Raw genomic sequence first — 27880 nt, forward strand, 5'->3', positions numbered from 1 at the left:
CAAAAGAACTAAGGCTGAAGCTAAGGTAGAAGGGACTAGAGCAAGCAAGGCAGACTAGGCAGGACACAAAGCAAACAAACAGAGAAGAACAGAAACAGAAATGCACACAGGCACCCTAAACAGAAGTGCCCACGGGCACAGAGGCTATGAACAAAGCAACAAGGATCTAGGCAGAAGTGCCCACAAGCACACAGATTAAGAACAAGGAAGAAGTGCTCACACACAGACTAATTTTGGGACCTTTGGCATTGCAAAGGCCCCGAATGAAAGTGAACCACTTCCTTATAAACAGGACAGAGATAGGAAATACACAGAACCCAAAGTGAGGCTTGAAACACAGAGGAAGTGGAAACCCTACAGGACAGAAGCAGGAAATACACACTGAACACCAAAGTGAGACTTGGAACACACAGGAAGTGGGAAAGAACAGACAAGGAGCCAGCTCAGAAGCTGACCATCTGGAAACAAGGTAAGTCAAAGAGGGGTCACAGCCACAATCGTGACAACAGCTTTCCATATCATTTAACTTGATATCAATGTTTCTTTAAAAATTCTGAAAATCACTGAAGTACATTATGCATGCAAGATATAAATGTGTGAAGTTTTATACAATTCTGTGTCAACAGGTAAAGCAGTGTTTTATTCATGGAACTGCTTTTGATAATTATCCTTTTAAAAATAAAGCTTGAATATGTTGCAAGTACATATATTTCACTGAGTCAATAAATATCTTGTAGATCTAGTTGGAGGGTATCTCAAACTCTGGTCCTCAAAAGCAGCACAAAATTTTTATATAACTTAAAACAGTTATGCTTGTGTTATGCATTCATTTGCTTAGGGTGAGCCTGTGATCACTTGTTTTATGGCTGTTACAGATCAGAAATGCACCTTCTGCCTGGGGGAGTGATAAGGCACCGCTTGTTCCTGATGCACCAGGAAATGAACACTCGCCAACAGCCAGCAAAACCAACCAGCGAGCAGACACTGTGGCAAAAAGTAGCCTGTCTGTCTATGGGTATGATGAGGCATCTTCAGAGGGACGGAGAAGGAAGATAAAAGCTCCTGGAATGAGAAGAGACAAGATGAAGGCAGAAGGTAACATGAGGTCTTTATATGCATCTGGTGCAGAGAGGTGAAGAAGTATTTAGCTGCACCTCTGTGCTTCCATAAAGAGGTTTGGCATGATACTGAGAGGCAGGAAGGTGAATGAATGAGCTGGGCACTGCTAGTGACCTTCCTCTCCTAGGAGTGCTGAAGGGACCCTGGGGATAGCTGCATGTGACAGAAGTGCTGACTTCCTTGATCTTTTAGGTTATATTTTGAAATAAAATCATTCCTTATCATCCTACTAGACCAGACCTTTATGCCACCCAGCCAGCAGATGGAGACAGAGTCACAGGTTTCAAGTTGTATCATCACTGTAAAACGGGAGCTGTGAAGATAAGGCAGTTGACAATATTCATCCTCTCAGAAGTGGTGTCTACATTTCAACTGAGCTAAATAATCTCTCTTCTGAGGGAGAAATGCTTGGGAAGGATAGATCTCTCTGCTTCTTAGATGTTTGGCAAGTTCTCAGGTAGCTCAAGGTTCGTGGTTAGGAATTTGGATAGGTTATTTGGTCTCTTCAGTGGTCTTTACAAGGAAGAGGCAATATCCAAGTCTTTCTTAGCCAGGTGGATCAAAGACGTGATTACCATGGCATACGTACTGAAAGGCTTACAGGTTCCGAATGGTGTTCAAGTGCATTCCACAATAGCTCAGGCTTCCCCCTGGGCAGAATTTAAAACAGTTTCCACAGAGAACATTCGCAGGGTGGTCAAAGGGCCTTCTTTGCACTTCTTTGATAAGCATTATAGATTGGATTTGGCAGCCAGGGAAATATGGCATTAGGAGAAGGAGTACTTCCAGGGAGGGGGGTTGGTTTCTTCATACCCATGTTAGAAGCTACTTGGGTACCTCCAACACGTCTGTACTGGATTAGCAGGATGATAAGAACAGCTACACAAACTTAATGGATCATCTCTGCATTTTTTTTTACTGACAGGGAGGGTGACAAGTTTTCAAACAGCCAATTATCTACATGTGCACATACTGCGGGAAATTTCCAAAACCCATTTACCTGGCTAAATGCCTATTTGATAATCTCCCACCCTTCCTATCATAAGAACATAAGAATAGCCATGCTGGGTCAGACCAATGGTCCATCTAGCCCAGTGTCCTGCTTCCAACAGTGCCCAATCCGGGTCACAAGTACCTGGCAGAAACCCAATTAGTAGCAAAATTCCATGCTACCAATCACAGGGCAAGCAGTGGCTTCCCCCATGTCCATCTCAATAACAGACTGTGGACTTCTCCCCCAGGAACTTGTCCAAACCTTTTTTAAACCCAGATAGGCTAACCACTATTACCACATCCTCCAGCAATGAGTTCCAGAGCTTAATTATTCTTTGAGTGAAAAAATATTTCCTCCTATTTGTTTTATTGTATTTTCATAAAAAGATGTGCTGATGGTTCTTTGTGTGGCTGTCTGGTACTAATGTTTTGTTTTGACTACAGCTGCTCTTTGCCTTCTAAGGCCCCCCCCCCAGAAGCTGCCACCCTGGCAACCACCAGCGCATAGGTTAAGCTGACCCTGGGTGTTAAGGTCATAAGAATAGTTTCAGAACACGAGAGGGTGTGGAAGGTTCTTAGCTGTGTGGAACAACAAGCAGGGTGTGCACTAGTGTCTTGAGAAGGAAGACCAGGCAGACAGGCTGTGCTTAGCCTTTATTACCTGTGCTTTAGTGTCTGTTCCCTGTTGCATGGTCAAACCTAAAGAGCCCAAATGTAATGTTTACCTCTTCCAGGTGCAAACGCCCCCCACCAGTGTCAGCTCTGTGAATTCACCACCGCGAAGCTTTCGAACTTCAGCCGTCACATGAAGACTCATACGAATGAGAGACCTCACAAGTGTCACATGTGCAGCAAGGGCTTCCGTACCGTCACTCTTCTGCGTAACCACATCTACGCGCACACAGGTGAGGGAAGCGTGCAAACGTGTGCAGCCCTCCGAGCGCCTGCCATCAATTTGCCATAAAATAGTGTCGTATCAGAGGCCTCCCCATAGGAAGAGACAGCTGTGTCTGTACACTGTAAAAGCCAGCCTTTCTGATCTGGATATACTGGCATTGTTGCTAGGTTTGGGATGCAGTTGTGAATCACACATTGTGTGAATTTTTTTAAGGGAGGGTTATCAATAGAAATCAAACAAAATAAAACATGGAAAAGAAAATAAGATGATACCTTTTTTATTGGACATAACTTAATACATTTCTTGATTAGCTTTCGAAGGTTGCCCTTCTTCGTCAGATCGGAAATAAGCAAATGTGCTAGCTGACAGTGTATATAAGTGAAAACATTCAAGCATTACTATGACAGTCTGACAGGGTGGGAGGATGGGGGTGGGTCGGAGGTATGCATGGGGACATCAAAGCATATCATTGATATTCTAACAGGATGGGTGTGGATAGGTGAGGGGTGGGGTGATCAACAGAGACAGACAGCTTTATGGTTTATAATGGGTTAGGAACCCCAGATCCTTGTTAAGGATTTAGTGTAAAAAATGTAACGAAGGACAGCACTTCACAGAACCAGGACACTGTACCAGTGATTTCACAGTGAGAATACTGAAAGGTAACTTTAAAACCATACAAGAACGTAAGACCTTTGAAGTCAGAATGATTGAATATTTTAACACCCAACAGAAAGGACTTAACAAGGATCTGGGGTTCCTAACCCATTATAAACCATAAAGCTGTATGTCTCTGTTGATCACCCCACCCTTCACCTATCCACACCCATCCTGTTAGAATATCAGTGATATGCTTTGATGTCCCCATGCATACCTCCTACCCACCCCCGTCCTCTCACCCTGTCAGACTGTCATAGTAATGCTTGAATGTTTTCACTTATATACACTGTCAGCTAGCACATTTGCTTATTTCCGATCTGACGAAGAAGGGCAACCTTCGAAAGCTAATCAAGAAATGTATTAAGTTATGTCCAATAAAAAAGGTATCATCTTATTTTCTTTTCCATGTTTTATTTTGTTTGATTTCTATTGATAACCTTAAGAGTGGACTAACACGGTTACCACACTCCTCTACTTAAGGGAGGGTGAAAGCTTGACAGTGTGATATTTGTTTTTTAATTAACATATTGGGAATAATAGCCCACTGCGGTCTTTGGTTTATAATCTGCTTACTGCCGTGGACTGAACTGAGTCCAGATATTCATGTCTGGGCTCATGCACTGAATAGTTCACCCGGAAGTTAACCGGACACCAGCCGATATTCAGACCGTTGCCCAGTTAGCTCGGCAGATAAGATAGGACAGCAGTATTGTAAGTCACCACAGGTTTCACAGTAATGAGATCCAAACATGTAAATGCATGTAAAACAGCTCATTACTTTTTAAAAACCAGAACGTGACTTGTGGCGTGCACTGGGTACACTCTGAAAGTCATGTTATGGACAAAAAATGACAGCAGAATAAACCCAGCCAAAAACGGGTTGTTTTGCCATTTTGGGAGCATCAGGCCTCAAGGCTATGGCCTGATGCTCTCAGGCCCGATCATAAAGGGCTGGTGCCGTTCTCCTCCACAACCTCAAACACATCCTCCACCCCCCCAAACACATCTCTCACACCCCTCAAGCACATCCCCAACACCCCTCAAAGGACCCCTTACCATCCCTGTGGGTCCCACCAGCATTTTCCCTGTTTGTCTAGTGGTCTTTAGGCAGAAGCAGTCCCCAGTCTCTCCTGCCCTGCCGATGCCATCTCCAAAATGGAGCCCCTAGTAATAGTCTCGTTATTGTTTCTGGGGTTTGGAAGGATGTGATTGGGGGGTTGAGAGGATGTGATTGGGGAGAGAGGGTGGGGAGTTGTGATTGGGATGGAGGGAAAAAGCACTGGCCACTTAGGCTCCAACCCGGGAGCATTGGGCCATGGCTTTGAGACCCAGTGCTCCCAGGCTGTTGGAATAACGCTGCTTGCAAGGAGGCTCACAAGCAATATTATTCATTTACCATGGTAGTCAGCAACCTGTGGGACTGTTATACCACAGGTTGTTGACTCCTATGGCAAATCTAGGTGTGGTAAAAGCTCACCTTTTATTGCACCTTGATAACTCCCCTGATAAGTTGTTTTCTAAAGCGTTTGTTGGAGTTTTTTTGACATGTTTTATCTGTTGTTTTTTTTTTTAATGAGTGCTGTGTTGTACCCCACCTAGATGGCTGGATAAGCGAGTTATAATGTATTAAATAACTAAATAAGTGATGGCTGCACCCCTGGTCACAGGCAGTATTCAATGGCATTACCCACTGAAGTGCTGCTGAAAATTGCCGAATGGCCTGCTCAGTGGGGATTAATAGGCCAGGAGCCTCTCTCGACTGGTTGAGCCCATTCTTTTTGGCCCGTTGTATTCTGCCTACCAGTGAGGAAGCTCTGTGTGAGGGCAGATAAAAGAAGCATGCCTGGACACTAGGATTGAGAAAGGGTTGAACCATATTCAGGCTTATTTTCGAAAGAGAAGGGCGCCCATCTTTCGTCACAAATCGGGAGACAGGCGTCCTTCTCACAGGGTTGTCAAAATCGGCATAATCGAAAGCCGATTTTGGGCGTCCCCAACTGCTTTCCGTCGCGGGGACGACCAAAAGTTCCCGGGGGCATGTCGGAAGCGTAGCGAAGGCGGGACTGGGGCGTGTCTAACACGGGCGTACTCGACCGATAATGGAAAAAAGAAGGGCGTCCCTGACGAGCACTTGGGTGACTTTATTTGGTCCATTTTTTCTTACGACCAAGCCAGGAAAAGGTGCCCAAACTGACCAGATGACCACCGGAGGGAATTGGGGATGACCTCCCCTTACTCCCCCAGTCGTCACCAATCCCCTCCCACCCTTAAAAAAAAAACTTCTTAAATATTTTTTGCCAGCCTGAAATGTCGTACCCTGCTCCATGACAGCAGTAAGCAGGTCCCTGGAGCAGTTTTAGTGGGTGCAGTGCACTTCAGGCAGGCTGACCCAGGCCCATCCCCCCCCCCCCCCCCGTACCTGTTACACTTGTGGTGGTAAATGTGAGCCCTTCAAAACCCACCAGAAACCCACTGTACCCACATGTAGGTGCCCCCCTTCCAGTGGCGTTCCTAGGCTGACTGACACCCGGTGTGGATCGCCAATGCGCCACTCCCCTGGGTGCAGCGCAGCCCCCCTCCCCCGACGAAATTACACCACCCCCCCGGGTGCAGCGCGACCCCCCCAGCGAAATTACACTCCCCCCCCCCCCGGGTGCATTTTTACCTGCTGGGGGGGGGGAGGTGCCGTGCGCCTATCGGCTCCGAGTCCGCTCGTTCCCTGCTGCTCCCTCTGCCCCGGAACAGGAAGTAACCTGTTCCGCGCAGAGGGAGCAGCAGGGAGGGAACATCCAAAGTTTGGTGCGAGATCCGCACTAAACTAATATTGTGTAATGGGTGCTCTGCACAGAGCGTCCTTTGCAGAATACTGGTTTGGAGCACAAGGCCGCCAAGGGGGGGGGGGAGCAAGATTCCCCAGGGCCTGGCTTCCAAGGGGGGGGGGGGGCGTCGCCTGGCGCCGACATTTCTGAGATTGGTCTCCTGCTCCTGTGTGCCGCTGTGCTGGGTTATTGAGTTATCGCGATAAGTCTGCTCTGCCAGCCACAGGTCCTTCTTCCTGCCTCGTCCCGCCTCCTGTGTGAAGTACTTCCTGTTTCCACAAACATGGGAGAGGACGCGGCAGGAAGAAAGACCTGTACAGCAGGGCAGAGTTAACATGATCCTGACCCACAGGAGCAGGAGACAAGCAAGTAAGTGGGCCCACATGCGAAGGGGGGGGGGGGGGGGGGAGTGTGCCCTGTGCCTGGCTTTGTCTCTCAGCTGCCCTGTTAGTGTTGATCTTCCCAACATGTAACTTTGGGTGCTATTTATAGAGTTACCCCCATGGTACCAGGGTAAAAAAACTTTGTCAATGTCTGGTTTAGAAAGTTATTGAGGTCCTCCCCCCCCCCCCCCCCCCCCCCCCGCTCCAGAGGAATTGCAGCTCATCAGTGCATTGAGAGTGAGTTTGGTGGCCACTGATTTAGCATACAGTTCAAAAGTGCTACGTGTTGTGTATCGTCCAGAGCTTTAGGGAGGGTGTTGTATAAAACATGAGACATAAATAAAATGTGACATGCTGTGCTAGTTCTCTTTCTCTGAGACCTCTCCTCCCCCCTCCAGGGGTCAGACCTCACAAGTGCAAGGACTGTGACATGGCTTTTGTCACCAGCGGAGAGCTGATGCGGCACCAGCGCTATAAGCACACGCATGAGAAGCCCTTTAAGTGTTCCATGTGTACGTATTCATGTGTGGAGGTAAGTGCAGCAGGGCAAATCTCCAGGGATAAGACAAGTTCCATATCATCATGCTGATCAATCCATAGACTGGTGGGTTGTGTCCATCTACCAGCAGGTGGAGATAGAGAGCAATCCTTTTGCCTCCCTATATGTGGTCATGTGCTGCCGGAAACTCCTCAGTATGTTCTCTATCTCAGCAGGTGGTGGTCACACACAGCAGCAGCTCTGGCTAGGTCTCTAAGCCTAATTTTTAGGTTTTGTTGAGTACCTGGGGTTGAGGGCTCTTCTTGAGCAAGTGCAAACCTGGTGGAGCCAGGTCCCTCCTTTTCTCCCCCCCTCCCGCTGGCTCCGTTAAAAAAAAAAAAAAAAAATGTTGGACGTCCTTAAGGGCGTTTATTTCGACGTTTATTTAAACGTTTATTGCAGCTACTCACTGGGACACCAGGTCGTTACAGCTCGGAGCGTGAAGCAGGTAATTTTTACCTTTTTATAGTGGGCAAGGGGTTCCCCGATCGATCTCCACGTGGCCTATGGCGTCGGAGGGCGAGGGCGCGAAGAATCGCTCCCCGGACCGCGTGTGCGCTGTTAGCGGGGATGTGGGGGTCTTAAAGTCTGATTCGCCCTTGTTGGGTGTCAGTTCGGAGGCCGGTCAGTGTCCCGGGTCTTCCTCCGGTGCGGCGGTTTTTCCCGCCATAAACGCCCATCCCCCGCTGCTCGCCTCCACCATCTTGGCCGGCCACTCTGCTCGGACGGCTTCTTCTTGGGCCGCCCTTGAGCTGGGAGACGTTAATGCCATGGCCGCCCTTGATTTGGGCGACGGCAAAAAAGCAGCTAAAGTTAAGCGCCGTTCTTCCCGCGCGGCTCCTTCACGGAGTGTCGCGCCGGACGCCATCTTGGATGCGCAGCATGTTTCTCCCCCGCTCTTGCGAGCGCCGGTTGAGGCTGTGGCCCAGGCTGCTGAAGTGCACAGTCTGGGGGGTTTCTCCCCCGAGTTTATTTTGCTGCTGCATCAGGCCTTTCTTATGAAAAACGCTGCCCCTTCTCCCTTGTCCGATAAAGGGGTTGAGGCCCCCGGAAGTAAACGCCCTCGGGTGGATTCCCAGGCCTTAGAGGACTCTGTTTCCTCTGATGTAGATGAGGGCAGCGTATCTGAGTTCTCCCAACGGTCCTTTGGGGATTCCTTGGAGGAGACGGATTCCCGCTCGGATGGAGCGGATGACCCCTCTGCAGCGCGGATCTTTCGCTCAGAGGATTTGCCCAACCTGTTAGTGCAGGCCATGGGCATTTTGAAGATTTCCTCTCCAGAGGACGTCTCTCCCTCAGCCCCTGTTGGCTCCACCATTATGCTGGGGACGAAGCGCCCGCCTAGAACCTTCCAAGTGCATGATGCCATGCACACCTTAATTTCGGCTCAATGGGATGTCCCGGAAGCGAGCCTTAAAGTGGCTAGGGCTATGTCCCGCCTCTATCCTTTGCCTGAAAGTGAATGGGAGGCCTTTCTTTGGCCTACCGTGGATTCTTTAATCACTGAGGTGATTAAGAAAACGGCGTTGCCGGTGGAAGGTGGCACGGCCCTAAAGGACGCCCAAGACAGAAGATTGGAGGCGGCCTTAAGGTCGTCCTTTGAGGCGGCTGCCTTAAGTTTGCAGGCCTCAGTTTGCGGCTCCTACGTGGCCAGGGCGTGCCTGACGATTGTGCAGCGGGCTTCCCCTCGGATCCTTCCTTGAGGGCTGATTGGCCGGCCCTGGAATCGGGCTTGGCTTATTTGGCAGACTTACTGTATGATGTCTTGAGAGCCTCGGCTAAAGGTATGGCTCAGACAGTCTCTGCGCGGCGGTGGCTTTGGCTGAAACATTGGTCTGCGGACCACGCCTCTAAGTCCCGCCTGGCTAAGTTGCCTTTTAAAGGGAAGCTGCTCTTTGGGGTCGAGCTGGACAAAATTATGACCGATCTCGGCATGTCTAAGGGCAAGAGGTTACCAGAGGTCAGGGCTCGGGCTAGTGCTCGCCCCGGTAACTCCAGAGGACGGTTTCAAGAAGCCCGTCGGTACCGCCCGGGCAAGTCGGGCTCCTCTGCCCCCTCTTCCTTCAAGAGGAACTTCTCCCCCAAGCCCTCCGGTCCTCCCCCAGGGTCTCGTACCCAATGACGGGGTCCTGGTCCATGGCCCAGTGCAGATTGGAGGACGCCTGTCCTCGTTTCTGGGCGAGTGGACCAGGGTAACTTCAGACGCTTGGGTTCTGGAAGTCATCAGAGACGGCTACAAGCTAGAGTTCTGCCGACCCTTAAGAGACGGGTTTGTACTCTCTCCCTGCAAGTCTCCGGTCAAAGCTGTGGCAGTGCAGCAGACCTTGGACAATCTGATCCGCCTGGGCGCGGTCGTTCCGGTGCCAGAAAATCAGCTTGGCAAGGGACGTTACTCCATTTACTTTGTGGTACCAAAGAAAGGAGGTTCTGTACGGCCTATCCTCGACCTCAAAGGCGTCAATCGGGCCTTGAAAGTTCGGCACTTTCGCATGGAGACTCTCCGCTCTGTTATAGCGGCAGTGAAGGCAGGGGAGTTCCTGGCATCCTTGGACATCAAGGAAGCATACTTGCATATTCCCATCTGGCCTCCTCATCAACGCTTTCTGCGTTTTGCAGTCCTGGGCCGACACTTCCAGTTCAGAGCCCTCCCGTTCGGGTTGGCTACTGCTCCGCGGACCTTCTCCAAAGTAATGGTGGTCATCGCGGCCTTCCTGCGAAAGGAAGGAGTACAAGTCCATCCTTATCTGGACGACTGGTTGATCTGAGCCCCCTCTTATGCAGAGTGCGGCAAAGCTGTGGACCGGGTGATTGCTCTTTTGAGCTCCCTGGGGTGGATCATCAACTGGGAGAAAAGCCAGCTGCGCCCGACTCAGTCCCTGGAGTATCTGGGAGTTCGATTCGACACCCAAGTGGGCAGAGTGTTCCTGCCGGACAATCGGATTGTCAAACTTCAGGCTCAGGTGGACCAGTTCCTAGTAGCCTCTCCGCTTCGGGCTTGGGACTATGTGCAGCTGTTGGGCTCTATGACGGCCACGATGGAAGTAGTGCCCTGGGCCAGGGCTCATATGAGACCACTACAACACTCTCTGCTGCAGCGCTGGACTCTGGTGTCGGAGGATTATACTGTGCGCCTTCCCTTGGACCCAGCAGTGCGCAAGGCGCTGAGCTGGTGGATGAAGACAGACAAGTTGTCTGCAGGGATGCCTCTTGTGACCCCGGAGTGGATTGTCGTCACGACGGACGCCTCTTTGACGGGCTTGGGAGCCCACTGCATGGGAAGGACAGCGCAGGGGCTCTGGTCTCCTGCAGAGGCAAAGTGGTCTATCAACCTCCTGGAACTCAGAGCCATTCGGTTGGCGCTTTTGGAGTTCCTCCCGGTACTAGCCAGTACGGGTCCTGTCGGACAATGCCATGGCTGTGGCCTATGTCAACCGCCAGGGAGGTACCAAGAGCGCCCCTCTAGCCAAGGAAGCCATGAATCTATGCCAGTGGGCGGAAGCGAGCCTGGAACAGCTGTCAGCGGCCCACATTGCCGGAGTCATGAATGTCAAGGCGGACTTTCTCAGTCGCCATACCTTGGATCCCGGAGAGTGGCAGTTATTGGCTCAGGCGTTCTTGGACATCACGAAGCGCTGGGGCCAGCCGAGCCTAGATCTGATGGCGTCATTGGCCAATTGCCAAGTGCCGCGCTTTTTCAGCAGAGGACGGGACCCTCGATCTCTGGGAGTAGATGCTCTTCTCCAACAGTGGCCGACGCAAGAGCTTCTCTATGTGTTCCCGCCCTGGCCCATGTTGGGCAGGGTACTAGACCGGGTGGCAAAGCATCCGGGCCGGATAATCCTGGTGGGTCCGGACTGGCCCAGACGTCCCTGGTATGCGGACTTGATCAGGCTCTCAGTGGACGACCCTCTGCGGCTGCCAGTGGAGCAGGGCCTGTTGCATCAGGGTCCCGTGGTGATGGAGGATCCCTCCCCCTTTGGTCTTACGGCCTGGCTATTGAGCAGCAGCGTCTGAGGAAGAAGGGCTTCTCAGACAAGGTCATCGCCACTATGCTGAGAGCGAGGAAGCGCTCTACTTCTACTGCTTACGCCAGGGTTTGGCGTACCTTTGCAGCGTGGTGTGAAGCAGGCTCACTTTCTCCCTTCACTGCTCCGATTTCTTCAGTGCTGGCGTTCCTGCAAGAAGGTCTGGAGAAAGGCCTGTCGCTCAGTTCCCTTAAAGTCCAGGTAGCGGCTCTGACTTGCTTCAGGGGCCGCCTGAATGGTGCTTCCCTGGCTTCGCAGCCAGATGTGGTACGTTTTCTCAAGGGAGTTAATCACCTGCGCCCTCCTCTGCGCTCAGTGGTGCCTGCGTGGAATCTCAACCTGGTGCTAAGAGCCTTGCAGAAGCCGCCTTTTGAACCCTTGTCGAGGGCATCTCTGAAAGACCTGACGTTGAAAGCGGTCTTTTTGGTGGCTATCACTTCAGACAGAAGAGTTTCCGAGCTCCAGGCACTCTCATGTTGAGAGCCTTTTCTGCAGTTCACTGAGGCAGGAGTGACTATTCGCACAGTGCCTTCCTTCCTGCCCAAGATTGTTTCTCGCTTCCATGTGAATCAGCAGCTCTGTCTCCCTTCCTTTCGTAGGGAGGACTACCCAGAGGAATACTCTACTCTCAAATATCTGGATGTGAGACGAGTCATCATCAGATACTTGGAAGTGACCAATGATTTCTGGAAATCGGATCATCTGTTTGTCCTGTTTGCAGGTCCTCGTAAGGGTCTGCAGGCTGCTAAGCCTACAGTGGCAAGATGGGTCAAGGAAGCCATCGCAGCGGCTTATCTGGCCGCGGGGAAGGTGCCGCCTATTCAGCTGAAGGCTCACTCCACTAGAGCTCAGGCTGCCTCGATGGCAGAGGCCGGGTCCGTCTCCTTGGAAGAGATATGCAAGGCGGCAACTTGGGCATTGGCCCATACCTTCTCCAGGCATTACCGCTTGACTGTGGCTGCTCGGGCGGAGGCCCGTTTTGGAGCTTCAGTGTTGCGGTCAGGGATTTCAATGTCCCGCCCTGGGTGAGTACTGCTTCGGTACATCCCACCAGTCTATGGATTGATCAGCATGATGATATGGAAGGTAAAATTATGTATCATACCTGATAATTTTCTTTCCATTAATCATAGCTGATCAATCCATAGCCCCTCCCAGATATCTGTACTGTTTATATTCTGGTTGCCTTTCAGGTTCAAGTTTAGTCTTCAGTTCCAGTTCAGGAGGACTTCGTGTTCAAGTTTTTTCAATTGGATTCTTCAAGAGTTGAGACGAGTTTGTGTTACAGTGAGCTGCTGCATTCCTCTCCCCTCCGTTTTACGGGGCTGGATTGAGACATAAATTCTGCCGGCGCTCCCTCCCGCTTCGTGCGGCTGTAGGGCAGCTTTGTACCCCTCCCGCTTCGGCGGTGTTAGGGTCAGTCAGCTCCTCCCGCGGTTGCAGGATAAGCCAGATCCCCCCGCATCGGCGGGGTGGTGTCCCTCCCCCGCTCCGCGGGGATGAGCTGGACGGATTCCCCTCCCCCACTTGTGTGGGGATGAGCTGGGTTAATTCCCCTCCCCCGTTTTGGCGGTGGTGAGCTGGGCAGAGTGTCCCTTTGTGGGTGTAATTCTCTAAGTGCTGAGTCCTGCGGATGGAGCTTGGATATCGACATACTGAGGAGTTTCCGGCAGCACATGACCACATATAGGGAGGCAAAAGGATTGCTCTCTATCTCCTGCTGGTAGATGGACACAACCCACCAGTCTATGGATTGATCAGCTATGATTAATGGAAAGAAAATTATCAGGTATGATACATAATTTTACCCTGCACCTGGTGTATTTTCCCCCATTGCATGCATGGAATTGTAGTTCTAGTCTGACTGCAAAGAACCAGATTGAATCTCACAATATGTAAAGGGGGTAAATTGTGGTTTAGCTCATTTATTTATTTATTGCATTTGTATGCCACATTTTCCCACCTTTTTGCGGGTTCAGTGTGGCTTACAATATGAGTTAAATTATATACTCAACTCTGGTTTGAATGCTTTTGTGGGAGAGTTAGATGTGATAGTGTCAGTGTATTTTTGGCTGAATGAACCAGTGTTTCCTCTAAGGTGCAGACAGTCCTCCACATGGTGCAGCAGTATAATGGGTCAATCACAAGAGGCAGGCAAGTTCTGTGGGGCTCCCAGGGGGCCTTCCTGCCTCTCATAATTGAAACCACATGTTGATGCACTACCCCTGATCATCGGAACATGAGTGAAGGCTCTAGCCCACCTTAGCAGGAACGTTGGAATGGATCTGTCTACTTTTACAATCATTTTTGTAAAGCATTTTTCATATGCAGTAGAAGGCTGTTTCAAAATAGCACAGCCAAATGCATGCATGTACTGTATATACTCAAATATAAACCTATTCAAGTATAAACTAAGATAACGATTTTCCACACCAAAAGGGGGAAAACTGTTAACTCGAGTATAAATCCAGGGGGTTTGTATTCAAGTGTCCAGATCACTTCCAGGTTCACCTGTAGGACCAGATCTACTGCCAGATGTAATGCAGCTGTTCTCTGAAGCATTTCCAGATGCTGCTGCTATCAGGGCTGGGGGGGGGGGAGGGACAGGGCAGCCGTCCTGGGCCCTGCAGCCAAGGCATCTCTTCTTTTCTCCCCACCACAGTCTGTCTCCTATTCCCTCTGAGAAGGGAAATAAAAATGTTAAAGAAGACCGTAAGGTGTGGGGAAGGGAGGGAGATGGACTGTGGTGGGGGAGAAGGGGAAGAGATGCTCGTATCGCATAGTAACAGTGGAGGTGGGGAGATCAGAGGGTGGGATTGAGGAAGAAATGCTGATCATTGAGGTGGGGGGGGGGGGGGGGGGGAAGAGGACAGACTCGAATATAAACCAAAATCCTCATTTTTTGCCCTTTTTTTGGATGAAAAATCTTATTTATCAAAATTTATAGCCCGCACATCGTAACATCTAATCGGGTTACAATAAAACAAACATAAACATAATCACAAACATCATTAAAACAAATAGACATTACAACTATATAAAATCCTCAAATAAAAAAAAGATAAAAAATAAAATGCAAACTAGTTGTACAAATTAAAAAATGCAGTCATTGCTGGAAATGCATTTAACTAGCGCAGAACGATCAAAACAGTCTAAACTCCCCTGCTACCCAGAAAAAGCCTTACCAAACAACAAAATCTTCAACTGCTTCCTAAACAAAGGCAAGGAAGAAATTTGACAGAAAGTCAGCGGAAGAGCATTCCACAATATGGGGCCAACAACAGAGAAAATACGAGAATGAAGGGAAGAAACTTGCAAAAACCACTTGATCTTAAGACAGAACAGGATAATACTCCCGAACCTCTGAGTCAAGGCCAGTGGTTACATCATCATGGAAAATGCCAAACTATAGGCAGCCAATTTAGTTTCTGTAAATGTGGAGTGATATGCTCCAATGTACTAGCCTGCGTAATTATCTGTGCTGCAGAGTTTTGCGCCACTTGCAATGCCTGTAGCATTGTATGTGGTAAACCACACAACAAGGCATTGCAATAATCAGTGTGTGGCAGCTCATAACTCTGCAGCACCAAACAAAAATTCTGATCAGACAGAAAATCTCTTAATCTAATAACTAACCGTAACTTGAAAAACAGTAGCTTAAAGTTAAGCAACTTATGGTTTAAATGACAATGTAGTATACAAAATCACTCCCAAGCTATGAATAGAAGCAGAGACAGGGACAAAAATGGAATCTTACATTCAAGTATATACTGTAAGTATGCGAGCCAACGAGATGAGTTGTCTGCTACATGCACTGCACATAGGTGCTCCTAGTAGTATAATATAACTTGGCTCTTCATGCTAGCTTTCAGTCCCAATTAATGGGTGTCTTTTGGCCCTTCCTCTTTTCAGGAGTACCTTATCCCTCTCCCTGCTGTCACTTCCCCCCCCCCCCCTTTCCCCATGCACTTACAGTGGGGGAAATAAGTATTTGATCCCTTGCTGATTTTGTAAGTTTGCCCACTGACAAAGACATGAGCAGCCCATAATTGAAGGGTAGGTTATTGGTAACAGTGAGAGATAGCACATCACAAATTAAATCCGTAAAATCACATTGTGGAAAGTATATGAATTTATTTGCATTCTGCAGAGGGAAATAAGTATTTGATCCCCCACCAACCAGTAAGAGATCTGGCCCCTACAGACCAGGTAGATGCTCCAAATCAACTCGTTACCTGCATGACAGACAGCTGTCGGCAATGGTCACCTGTATGAAAGACACCTGTCCACAGACTCAGTGAATCAGTCAGACTCTAACCTCTACAAAATGGCCAAGAGCAAGGAGCTGTCTAAGGATGTCAGGGACAAGATCATACACCTGCACAAGGCTGGAATGGGCTACAAAACCATCAGTAAGACGCTGGGCGAGAAGGAGACAACTGTTGGTGCCATAGTAAGAAAATGGAAGAAGTACAAAATGACTGTCAATCGACAAAGATCTGGGGCTCCACGCAAAATCTCACCTTGTGGGGTATCCTTGATCATGAGGAAGGTTAGAAATCAGCCTACAACTACAAGGGGGGAACTTGTCAATGATCTCAAGGCAGCTGGGACCACTGTCACCACGAAAACCATTGGTAACACATTACGACATAACGGATTGCAATCCTGCAGTGCCCGCAAGGTCCCCCTGCTCCGGAAGGCACATGTGACGGCCCGTCTGAAGTTTGCCAGTGAACACCTGGATGATGCCGAGAGTGATTGGGAGAAGGTGCTGTGGTCAGATGAGACAAAAATTGAGCTCTTTGGCATGAACTCAACTCGCCGTGTTTGGAGGAAGAGAAATGCTGCCTATGACCCAAAGAACACCGTCCCCACTGTCAAGCATGGAGGTGGAAATGTTATGTTTTGGGGGTGTTTCTCTGCTAAGGGCACAGGACTACTTCACCGCATCAATGGGAGAATGGATGGGGCCATGTACCGTACAATTCTGAGTGACAACCTCCTTCCCTCCGCCAGGGCCTTAAAAATGGGTCGTGGCTGGGTCTTCCAGCACGACAATGACCCAAAACATACAGCCAAGGCAACAAAGGAGTGGCTCAGGAAGAAGCACATTAGGGTCATGGAATGGCCTAGCCAGTCACCAGACCTTAATCCCATTGAAAACTTATGGAGGGAGCTGAAGCTGCAAGTTGCCAAGCGACAGCCCAGAACTCTTAATGATTTAGAGATGATCTGCAAAGAGGAGTGGACCAAAATTCCTCCTGACATGTGTGCAAACCTCATCATCAACTACAGAAGACGTCTGACCGCTGTGCTTGCCAACAAGGGTTTTGCCACCAAGTATTAGGTCTTGTTTGCCAGAGGGATTAAATACTTATTTCCCTCTGCAGAATGCAAATAAATTCATATACTTTCCACAATGTGATTTTCCGGATTTAATTTGTGATGTGCTATCTCTCACTGTTACCAATAACCTACCCTTCAATTATGGGCTGCTCATGTCTTTGTCAGTGGGCAAACTTACAAAATCAGCAAGGGATCAAATACTTATTTCCCCCACTGTATCTTGTATGAATGCAATTTCTATTCCTATTCTGATATTGTTGTTCTTCTCCATTTTGTCTGGTTTTAATTTTATGTAAACCTCTTTTATGTATTTTTATTTATTTATTAGGATTTACCAACTTTTTGAAAGAATTCACTCAAGGCAGTGTACAGTAAGCATAAAACATATGCAATAGACTATTACAGCAGTAAAAATATTCAAATAACAATACAAAGTATGGCATAGAGGGGCATAATTGAACGAAAACGTCTATCTCCATGGGCGTTTATCTCCGAGAACGGGTCCGTGAAGGGGCGGACCGAACCGTATTTTCGAAAAAAATAGACGTCCATGTTTTATTCGACAATTTGTGAGCTGGGCGTTTTTGCTTTTCAGCGATAATGGAAATTGAAAGCGCCCGGCTCAAAAACGAATAAATCCAAGGCATTTGTTCGTGGGAGGGGCCAGGATTCGTAGTGCACTGGTCCCCCTCACATGCCAGGACACCAACCGGGCACCCTAGGGGGCACTTTTACAAAAACAAAAAAAAAGGTAAAAGAGCTCCCAGGTGCATAGCACCCTTCCCTTGTGTGTTGAGCCCCCCAAATCCCCCTCAAAACCCACTGCCCACAAGTCTACACCATTACTATAGCCCTAAGGGGTGAAGGGGGGCACCTACATGTGGATTTTGGGGGGGTTGGACGACTAAGCATTAAGCAACACAATTGTAACAGGTAGGGGGGGGGGGGGGATGGGCCTGGGTCCACCTGCCTGAAGTCCACTGCACCCCCTAACAACTGCTCCAGGGACCTGCATACTGCTGCCAGGGAGGTGGGTATGACATTTGAGGGTGAAAATAAAAAGTTGTGAAACATCATTTTTTGTGGTGGGAGGGGGTTAGTGACCACTGGGGGAGTCAGGGGAGGTCATCCCTGATTCCCTCTGGTGGTAATCTGGTCATTTAGGGCACTTTTTTGGGCCTTATTCGTGAAAAAACAGGGTCCAGGAAAAGTGCCCTAAATTCTAGCTACAAATGCATACTTTTTTCCCATTATCGGCGAAAGGCGCCCATCTCTCCTCGGGTGATAACCATGCCCCAGTCCCGCCTTCACCATGCCTCCGTCACGCCCCCGTCAACTTTGTACGCTTCCGCGATGGAGTGCAGTTGAAAACGTCCAAGTTCGGCTTTCGATTATACCGTGTTATTCGTTTTTGTGAGATAAACGTCCATCTCCCGATTTAGGTCGGAACTTGGGCGTTTTTCTCATTCGATTATAAGCAGGATAGTATACTATTTACAATATCAACACAGTACGTAATAGAACATTTTAATAGCAGCGTAGAGTATAAGCAAAGAAGGAGCATATAGATAGGTAAGAAAGTAAGAAGAGTTAGAAAGTAAGGTGACTATTTTAAAGAAAGGTGCACATGAGGTCATAGAGATGGTTAAATATTATCTCAAATAAAGCATGAGTGGATAAACATGTCCTGCTGCAGTATGTGCAGCCTGTGTCACTCCTTGTGTATGCGAGTGAGACTAACAAGTTAGTTACTTCTTCCATTAAATGCATGGTTGAAGAGTCAAGCTTTCACCTGCTTCCTGAAGTAGAGATAGTCTTGTGTTAAGCGGAGTCTTTCAGGGGGTGCATTCCAGAGTGTGGGGGCTATTCCAGAGAAGGCTCGCTTGCTGGTATCACATCGTGTAATATCTTTTGGGGAGGGTTTGGTTAGGGATACCCCTTGGGAGGACCTTATTGTTCTTGGAGGTATGTAGAGGGTCATTCTTTTCAAGTACTTGGGGCCATTTCCTTTAAAGGCCTTGAAGATCAGACATAGAGTTAAATTTAGCCCTATATTGTGCTGATAGACAGAAGCTTTGATCTGCTGAGTTAGCAAAGGCGGTATAGCAAATGCCAATAAGCTAAACTAAATATGGGCAGAGCAGGGGTACAGGTAGGTTGTACACAGGCACATTTACAGTTTTGGAGCAGGTGTGAGTTTGTGCATTACCAGGGTAATTCTGGGTGCTCTTTTTTTCACGGAGGTTGAGCATTAGCAAGACAAGCAGGGGCATTTTTGAAAGAGAAGGGCGCCCATCTTCCGACACAAATCGGGAGATGGGCGTCCTTCTCTCAGGGTCGTCCAAATTGGCATAATCGAAAGCTGATTTTGGGCACCCTCAACTGCATTCCGTCATGGGGACGACCAAAGTTCAAGGGCGTGTCGGAGGCATAGTGAAGGCGGGACTGGGGCATGCTTAAGAGATGGGTGTCCTAGGCCGATAATGGAAAAAAGAAGGGTGTCCCTGACGAGCATTTGGTCGAATTTACTTGGTCCATTTTTTTTCACGACCAAGACTCAAAAAGGTGCCCAAACTGACCAGATGACCACCGGATGGAATCGGGGATGACCTCCCCTTACTCCCCCAGTGGTCACCAACCCCCTCCCAACCTAAAAAAAAAAATTTAAATTTCCTCAGCGACCCTCCAGACCGGTCAAGACGCGTGGGTTATGTCCTCCTACCAGCAGAGGGAGACTGAGAAAACACTAAGCTTTTGAAGCCTGTATATATAACCTGTGCAGAACCTCCACTAGCCAGTATTTTCTCAGTCTCAGCAGAGGTAGCAGTTGACAGCCTGTGCAGTCTCCAATAATCTGGTGAGGTAGTTTGTCATTGGGTCGTAGGATTTTTTCCTTCCAAACTTTATTCTGTTGCAGTACCCTGTACGTGTGTGTAAAAAAAAAAAAAAAAAAAAGTGCTTTGGGGCCCTGGGTCTGGTGGGGCCCAGTTTTTCCCCCTGGGGTGTTACACCTATGTTTGGGTCCCTCCCCCTGTGCTGCTCTCTATTTCTGTTTGCTTGGCAGTTTTGTGCCTCGGCTGCTTTCTCAGTATTGTAGCCTTGAGTGCCTTACAATTTCCAGATGCCAGAATTAGAGTACTGTGCCTTTAAGGTCAGTTATTCTATTTCATTTTGCTTGCCAGCTTTGTGCCTCGGCTGCTTTCTCAGTATTGTAGCCTTGAGTGCCTTACAATTTCCAGATGCCAGAATTAGAGTACTGTGCCTTTAAGGTCAGTTATTCTATTTCGTTTTGCTTGGCAGCTTTGTGCCTCGGCTGCTTTCTCAGTATTGTAGCCTTGAGTGCCTTACAATTTCCAGCTGCCAGAGTTGGAGTACTGTGCCTTTAAGGGCATTTATTTCTTTATTTTCAGCGGACCGAACGGGGGTTTCGATTCCTTGCTGGAACGAGAGAGCAGCGCTTTCTTCAGTGCTTTTGCAGTGTGAGGGAGTTTTTGGTTTGGCGCGTTTGCGGAACAGCTTTTCCCTTCCCTCGTGGTTTATGGCGGCCCAGCTCCTCCGATGTCGCGCGTGCTCGTGGCGAGGGGTAGAGGCGCCGGGTGCTCAGTGTAGCTTTGCGGTGCACCTATAAAGGTGGCTGCGGCACCCCCCGACTTGACCGCGGAGGGATCGATGGTGTCGGGAGTCTCCGGGTCAGCGGGAGCGTAGGCAGGGCTGCTGTCAGCGGGAACAGTTTCGGCGGGAACAGCCGCCATCTTGAGTCTGACGCGGCCCGTGGAGCCAGCTGTTTTTGGGCCTGCGGCCTCCGTTTTTGGCACAAAAGGGCCTAATGACGGTCCAGGAATGGTGGGCTTTCCTCCAGATTTTGTCTGGACGCGGTATCAGGCCTGGAGATCGGGACCCCCCCCCCCTAATTGGAAGAGGGGGCTATTTCCGTCTTGGCTGAGAGACCACGGTTAGAGTGGTCAGAGGACAGGCAATGTTTTTCTCCTGTAGCTGCAGAAGCTGTGCTTAGTGATCTGGGGGAGTCAGATGGAATTGACGGCTCTCAGGAGCAGGATTGGTGGATTCCTGGAGAGGATCCTTCAATAGTGCGGATTGTCCATAGAGATGAGCTGTCAGAACTCATAGATCAGGTGTCGTCCACCCTTCAGTTTGGTCCTGAGGTGGCTTTGGGGGAAACTGTCCAGGATCCGTTGGTGAAGGGCATTCAGCGTCAGGCGTGATCCTTCCCTATGAACAAGGATCTCCGGGAGATGATTTGTCAGGAATGGGATTTGCCGTGTAAGGTGGCAAAGGCAATGGCGAGGCTTTATCCCCTCCCTCAGGACGATAGGGATTCCTTTAAGGCTCCCACGGTAGATGCAGTAGTGACGGCAGTAATTATAGCTACGGCTATCCCGGTTGATGGAGGAACGGCCCTCCGTGATCCTCAGGATAGGAAGTTGGGATCTTTTCTCAAGCGTAGTTTTATTTTGTCGGCTCTAGCCCTGCAGGCCTCGGTTTGTGGGGGTCTGGTAGCTCGGGCATGTTTTCGTTGGGCCGAGAAGCTCCTGGATGATTCGGTAGATGTTGGTTCTTCTGGGGGTCAGGAGTTAGCCGACTTGGACATGGGTTCATCCTTTTTGTCTGAGGCTTTTATGATTTGTTGCCTACTTCAGACAAAAAATATGGCTATGGTTGTGGGTCTCTGCCACTTAAGGGAGCTATGCTCTTTGGAGAAGATTTGGACAAGTTAGTGTGAGGTCTTAGTGATACCAAGGTTCTATGGCTTCCAGATTTTCGGTTCAAGGCAGGGGCCAGAACTAGTTCCTCTCGGGGACGGTTTAGGGAGGCTCAGCGGTATAGGCCGGGCAGATCGAGTGGGACCTACCCCTAGCTGTCTGTTTGTCTGTCCAATTTAGATTGTGAGCTCTGTTGAGCAGGGACTGTCTTTTCATGTTAATTTGGACAGCGCTGTATAAGTCTAGTAGTGCTATAGAAATGTTTAATAGTAGTAGGACCTCTAGGGGTCGGTTTTTCCAGCGCGCACAGTTCTTTCGTGAGAATCGTCGCGGAGGGCGTGGCTTTTCCGTAGGAGGTTAGTATTCACGCCGCAATTCCCAATGAAGGTGTGCGGGCTCAGGCTCTGGTGCATGTTGGGGCTCGGCTGAGTCTGTTTTACCAGAGCTGGGCCCAAATCAGGTCAGATCAGTGGGTTCTCAAGGTGTTTCGAGGCGGATATGCGCTGTTCTCCCGAAGTGTTTCTGGAATCCCTCTGTCGGTCTTGGAGCAAGAGGGCAGCAGTGAGGGACACTCTGCGGTGGCTGCTCGCATTGGGAGCCGTGGTTCCTGTTCCTTCAGATCAGCAACGCTCAGGGTGCTATTTGATCTATTTTGTGGTCCACAAGAAAGAGGACACTTTTCGTCCCATTTTAGATCTCAAAAGGGTCAATGCGGCACTCAAGGTGCCCTCTTTCCGGATGGAGACGTTGCGGTCGGTCACTGGTGCGGTCCGGAAAGGAGAGTTTCTCACTTCCCTGGATTTGACGGAAGCTTATCTTCACTTTCCTTCGTGCAGCCTTTTGGTTCCAAGTTACAGGGTCTGATTTGTCGGTTCCTTGCAGAGAAGGCGCCGACGGCCCGTACTTATCGTCAGGTCCTGGGCCTGATGGCGGCGACCATAGAGGTAGTTCCGTGGGCCAGGGCGCGCATGCGTCAGGTACAGTCAGCTCTGGTCAGTCGTTGGTCCCCTCTGTCGCAGGACTTGGAAATGTGTTGTCCGCTGTCGGTGGCCCCTCGTCTCAGTCTCCGCTGGTGGCTCAACCCGCGCAATTTGGGAACAGGAATGCCGTTGGAGTCCCCACAGGGGCTGGTAATGGTCACGGATGCCAGTCTGCAAGGTTGGTGGGCACATTGTCTCGGTCAGGTAGCTCAAGGCCGGTGGTCTCGGGCAGAAGCAGAGTGGTCCATCAACCGGCTGGAAACTCGGGCCATTCGGGTGGTGCTCCAGGCCTTGACGTCGGTGGTTCGCCACAAGGCAGTCCGAGTGCTCTGTGACAATGCCATGGCAGTAGCATATGTCAACCGTCAAGGGGGGACGAAGAGCCTTGGCGGCGCAGTTGAACTCATCTTCAGGCTCTCTTGGCAGCGCATGTGGCCGGGGTAGGTCACATAGATGCAGATTATCTCAGCAGGCACACTCTAGATCCCAGAGAGTGGTCTTTTCTTCGGTCAGTGTTCCAGTGAGTTGTGTCGGTCTGGGGACTTTCGGTGATCTTAGGGCAACAGCTCGCTATGCGCAAGTTCAGAGATTTTTTGTTTTTTTTTCAGTCGCTGAAGAGACCCTTGAGCGGAGGGAATCGACGCTCTTCTGTTGCCTTGGCCTCGGGAGTGACTGTATGTGTTTCCTCCGTGGCTGTTAGTCGGTCGAGTAATATAGCGCATCGAACATCACTTCGGTCGGGTGATTCTGGTAGCTCCGGATTGGCAGCATCGACCATGGTACGGAGACCTGGTGCGGTTGGCAGGGGCGGCGGCCCTGCCTTTGTTGGGATCAGTTCTGTGTCAAAGCCCGATAATCATGCCGGTTCCGGCTCGGTTTTCGCTTATGGCTTGGCTCTTGAGCGGCACAAGTTGAAGAAGAAGGGGCTTTCGTCCAGTGGCTTTGCTACGATGTTGAGTTGCCGTAGACGATCCACTTCCTTGGCGTATGTCCGGGTTTGGAGAATCTTTGAGCACTGGTGTGAAGACCATCGAGTTCGGCCGTTTCGCTCTTCGGTGGCGGAAGTTTTGGAATTTTTGCACGATGGTGTTGATAGGGGTCTGGCCTTGTCTACACTGAAGGTTCAGGTGGCAGCTTTGTCATGTTTTCGTGGGAAGCTTCAGTGAAAGTCCTTCGCGTCTGTGCCTGAGGTAGTGCGTTTTTTGAAGGGTGTTAAGTTGCTGCGTCCACCTCAGTGACGGATGGTGCCTCCGTGGGATTTGAAGCTAGTTTTGGATGCTTTGATCAGGCCTCCGTTTGTGCCGCTGGTATCGGCATCTTGTAAGGATTTATCTTTAAAGACGGTCTTGTTGGTGGCGATTACTTCAGCACGGAGTGTTTCAGAGCTTCAGGCTTTGTCTTGTAGGGAACCATTTTTGTCCTTTCTGAGGGAAAGGTTTCGTTGCGGACGGTGCTTTCCTTTTTTTGCCCAAGGTGGTTTCCGAGTTCCATGTTAATCAGGTCATCTCTCTGCCAGTGTTGGGTGATATGGCTGGAGATTCGGAGCAGCGTGGTATTGCCAAGCTGGATGTCAGGAGAGTTTTGAGTTGTTATCTCTCTGGAACTCAGGACTTCAGAGCCTCTGACCGTTTGTTCGTTCTTCATGGTGGCCCAAAGAAGGGTGCAGCGGCTCCTAAGGTGACCATAGCACGGTGGTTGAAGGAGGCGGTTGCATCTGCTTACTTGGTGAAGGGTCCTGTGGTGTCTAGGGGCTGGTCTGCTCATTCCACTAGGGGAATGGCAGCCTCGTGGGCGGAGAATAGTATGATTTCTCTGTTAGATATTTGTTGGGCTGCGGTTTGGTTTTCGTTGCATTCCTTTGTGAAGCATTATAGGATTCCTGTGCATGCAAAGGACGAGGTGCGCTTTGGGGCAGCAGTTTTGACCTCTGGCCTTAGTAGGTCCCTCCCGTAAGTTAGTTACTGCTCTGGTACGTCCCACGCGTCTTGACCGGTCTGGAGGGTCGCTGAGGAAGGTGAAATTAGATCTTACCTGCTAATTTTCTTTCCTCTAGACCCTCCAGACCGGTCAAGAGCCCGCCCTGTCTGTATTGGAGGCCAGGAGGTGTGTTGGTTGGATAATTCTTGGCTGCTGTAGATTGTTGTTTCTCTAATTGCAGACTGTTTATTTCTGTTTTGTGATAGGAGTCCGGGACAGGTGGGGCTCTTCTTTGATAGTCCACCTGTAGAAGCCCAACTGTTTTATCAAAGGCAAAGGAACATGTTTCCGTAAGAGCAAGCGGAAGATGTTTCTTGTTTTTGCAGTTTACTGTGACCACGTACAGGGTTGCTAGTTGTTGTTAGTGTTTTTTGTTTCTCTGCTTTGTCAGGGTTATACTGGCTAGTGGAGGTTCTGCACAGGTTATATATACAGGCTTCAAAAGCTTAGTGTTTTCTCAGTCTCCCTCTGCTGGTAGGAGGACATAACCCACGCGTCTTGACCGGTCTGGAGGGTCTAGAGGAAAGAAAATTAGCAGGTAAGATCTAATTTCACCTTTTTTTTGCCAGCCTCAAATGTCATACCCAGCTCCATGACAGCAGTATGCAGGTCCCTGGAGCAGTTTTAGTGGGTGCAGTGCACTTCAGTCAGGTGGACCCAGGCCCATCCCCCCTACCTGTTACACTTGTGCTGGTAAATGTGAGCCCTTCAAAACCCACCCAAAACCCACTGTACCTACATGTAGGTGCCCCCCTTCACCCCTTAGGGCTATGGTAGCGTTGTACAGTTGTGGGGAGTGGGTTTGGGGGGGGGGTTGGGGGGCTCAGCACCGAAGGTAAGGGAGCTATGCACCTGTGAACAATTTCTGAAGTCCACTGCAGTGCCCCCTAGGTTGCCCAGTTGGTGTCCTGGCATGTGAGGGGGACCAGTACACTACGAATGCTGGCTCCTCCTACGACTAAATGCCTTGGATTGGGTCGTTTTTGAGATGGGTGTCCTCGGTTTCCATTATCGCCGAAAACCGGGGACGACCATCTCTAAGGTCGACCTAAATGTTGAGATATGGGCGTCCCCGACCGTATTATCGAAATGAAAGATGGACGCCCATCTTGTTTTGATAATAGCGGTTTCCCCGCCCCTTCACGGGGCCGTCCTGCAGGGACGCCCTCAGGAAAACTTGGGCGCCCCTTTCGATTATGCCCCTCTATGTGTGTTTTACTAGGACTGACCTGAGACCCGTAAAGTGTGAGGCAATGGGAGAGACTTGGGCATATTTTAGAACGCTATCCTGATAGTTACCAGTTGCTTAATAGTGTACATTGTTTTGAAGACTCCTGATGCAGGCCGGTTTTGGCTAAAATACGTTTTGTGTCAAGTTTTAGATGTTACCTAATAAAGCTGCTGATTGCATATGCATCATCTTTGTATTGTTTCACTTCACCGTCGCTGTGTTTTTTGTGCTTTTTTATAAGGCACATTAATGCTTATGTTGGCTTTATATAATAGGGGTCATATAGGTGCCAGTTTTGAATGTTGACATAAGCACCCTTTTATGAAATTACCTCCTTTCTTTGCCAGTAGGGCATTTAAACTTGCACTTTTGAAAATTGACTAGGGCTGAGTTCCTAAATTTGAAAGCACAAAACCCCTCCACAAAGACTACACTGGCTCCCAATCAAAGAACGTATCGCCTTCAAAATCTGCACCCTGGTTCACAAAATCATCTACGGAGAAGCCCCGAGATACATGACAGACTTGATCGACTTACCAATTAGAAACAGATCTGAATCAACACGATCTTATCTAAGTCTGCACTACCCAAGCTGCAGGGGACTTAAATACAAATCAACTTACGCATCCAGTTTTTCCTACATAAGCACACAACTGTGGAACGCATTACCAAAAGCCTTGAAAACGACGCACGACCACCTAAACTTCCGGAAATCACTAAAAACTAACCTGTTTAAAAAGGCATACCCTACCGATCCAACTTAAATGCCTGATCTCTGTAACACAACAAAAGTAAAGTATGTAATGGACATAACACAACTCTTCCGTTCTACAATTCCCTAATGTGGCTGTGCCACATGAACTTTATCTTACCACAACATCACCCTGTATTTGTTCACACCAGAGCCTGCAAAGGCCTCTCCGATACTATGTAAGCCACATTGAGCCTACAAATAGGTGGGAAAATGTAGGATAAAAATGTAACAGATAAATAAATAAATTTAAGACACCTAAATTTAGGTGCTCAAAAAGGAGTGGTTACAGGAATAAAATTAGGGGGCTGCAGGATTAGGTACAGCACTGATTTTCAGTGCTAGGCACCTAACTTCGGAGCCTAAAGATAGACAAATGAATTACAGGCTTAAATTTTCCCACAGAAAATGTAATCTTTGACATTCAATTCAATATTCTCTCAAATGTAAGTGCCTAATTTAGGAACTTAGAACCCGATGTTCAGCTAGCAGCAATCAGTGTTTTGCTGACCGGTGCTAAATCTGGAGATTTAATACTGGAATTTCTGGGTTTATGGAGTCGGCTAACACGTAGCCAGTTAAGTCTGATGATGTTTAGCACTTAACCGGCTATGGGTTACCGTATAAAGATAGGACTGACTTTGATGTGGTCCTGTTTATGCAATTAACCTAGCTGGTTAAGTTCTGGGGATGGGACGCCTTCCCTACGAGGAAAGGCTAAAGCGGCTAGGGCTCTTCAGCTTGGAGAAAAGGCGGCTGAGGGGAGATATGATAGAGGTCTATAAAATAATGAGTGGAGTTGAACGGGTAGATGTGAAGCGTCTGTTCACGCTTTCCAAAAATACTAGGACTAAGGGGCATGCGATGAAGCTACAATGTAGTAAATTTAAAACGAATCGGAGAAAATGTTTCTTCACTCAACGTGTAATTAAACTCTGGAAATCGTTGCCGGAGAATGTGGTAAAGGCGGTTAGCTTAGCGGAGTTTTAAAAAGGTTTGGACGGCTTCCTAAAGGAAATGTCCATAGACCGTTATTAAATGAACTTGGGGAAAATCCACTATTTCTGGGATAAGCAGTATAAAATGTTTTGTACTTTTTGGGATCTTGCCAGGTATTTGTGACCTGGATTGGCCACTGTTGGAAACAGGATGCTGGGCTGGCTGGATGGATGGATCTTTGGTCTTTCCCAGTATGGCAGTACTTATGTACTTATCAGCACTTAACCAGCCAAGTGCTAACTTCATACCCGGAGCTCCCCCAAAGTAGCTGGTTTAGAGCTTGGCACTTACTGATTATTTTCAGTAGCGCTAACCAGTTAAATGCCGTTGAAAATGACCAGCTAGCCCCAAACAGGCAATTTAACTGGCCAGGAGCTGTTTTTAACCGGTTAAATTGCTTTGAATATTGACTCCTTAGCCTTTTTTTTTTCTTTGAA

The 27880-nt window shown here is 49.0% G+C and overlaps 1 protein-coding gene across 1 annotated transcript in view; it reads left to right on the forward strand.

Annotated features, from left to right (window-relative positions):
- The first annotated feature begins 2878 nt into the window (after positions 1–2878).
- The window catches only part of CTCFL (CCCTC-binding factor like), a 64645-nt gene continuing 39643 nt past the window's right edge, over positions 2879–27880 (forward strand). Inside the window, exons 1-2 of the mRNA XM_030213458.1 lie at positions 2879–3017; positions 7271–7404. Coding sequence (XP_030069318.1) covers positions 2918–3017; positions 7271–7404 — 234 coding nt within the window. The 5' untranslated portion in view covers positions 2879–2917. The remainder of the gene's footprint in view (positions 3018–7270; positions 7405–27880) is intronic.

The sequence above is a fragment of the Microcaecilia unicolor genome, chromosome 8, assembly GCF_901765095.1.
Source record: "Microcaecilia unicolor chromosome 8, aMicUni1.1, whole genome shotgun sequence".
Lineage (NCBI taxonomy): Eukaryota > Metazoa > Chordata > Amphibia > Gymnophiona > Siphonopidae > Microcaecilia > Microcaecilia unicolor.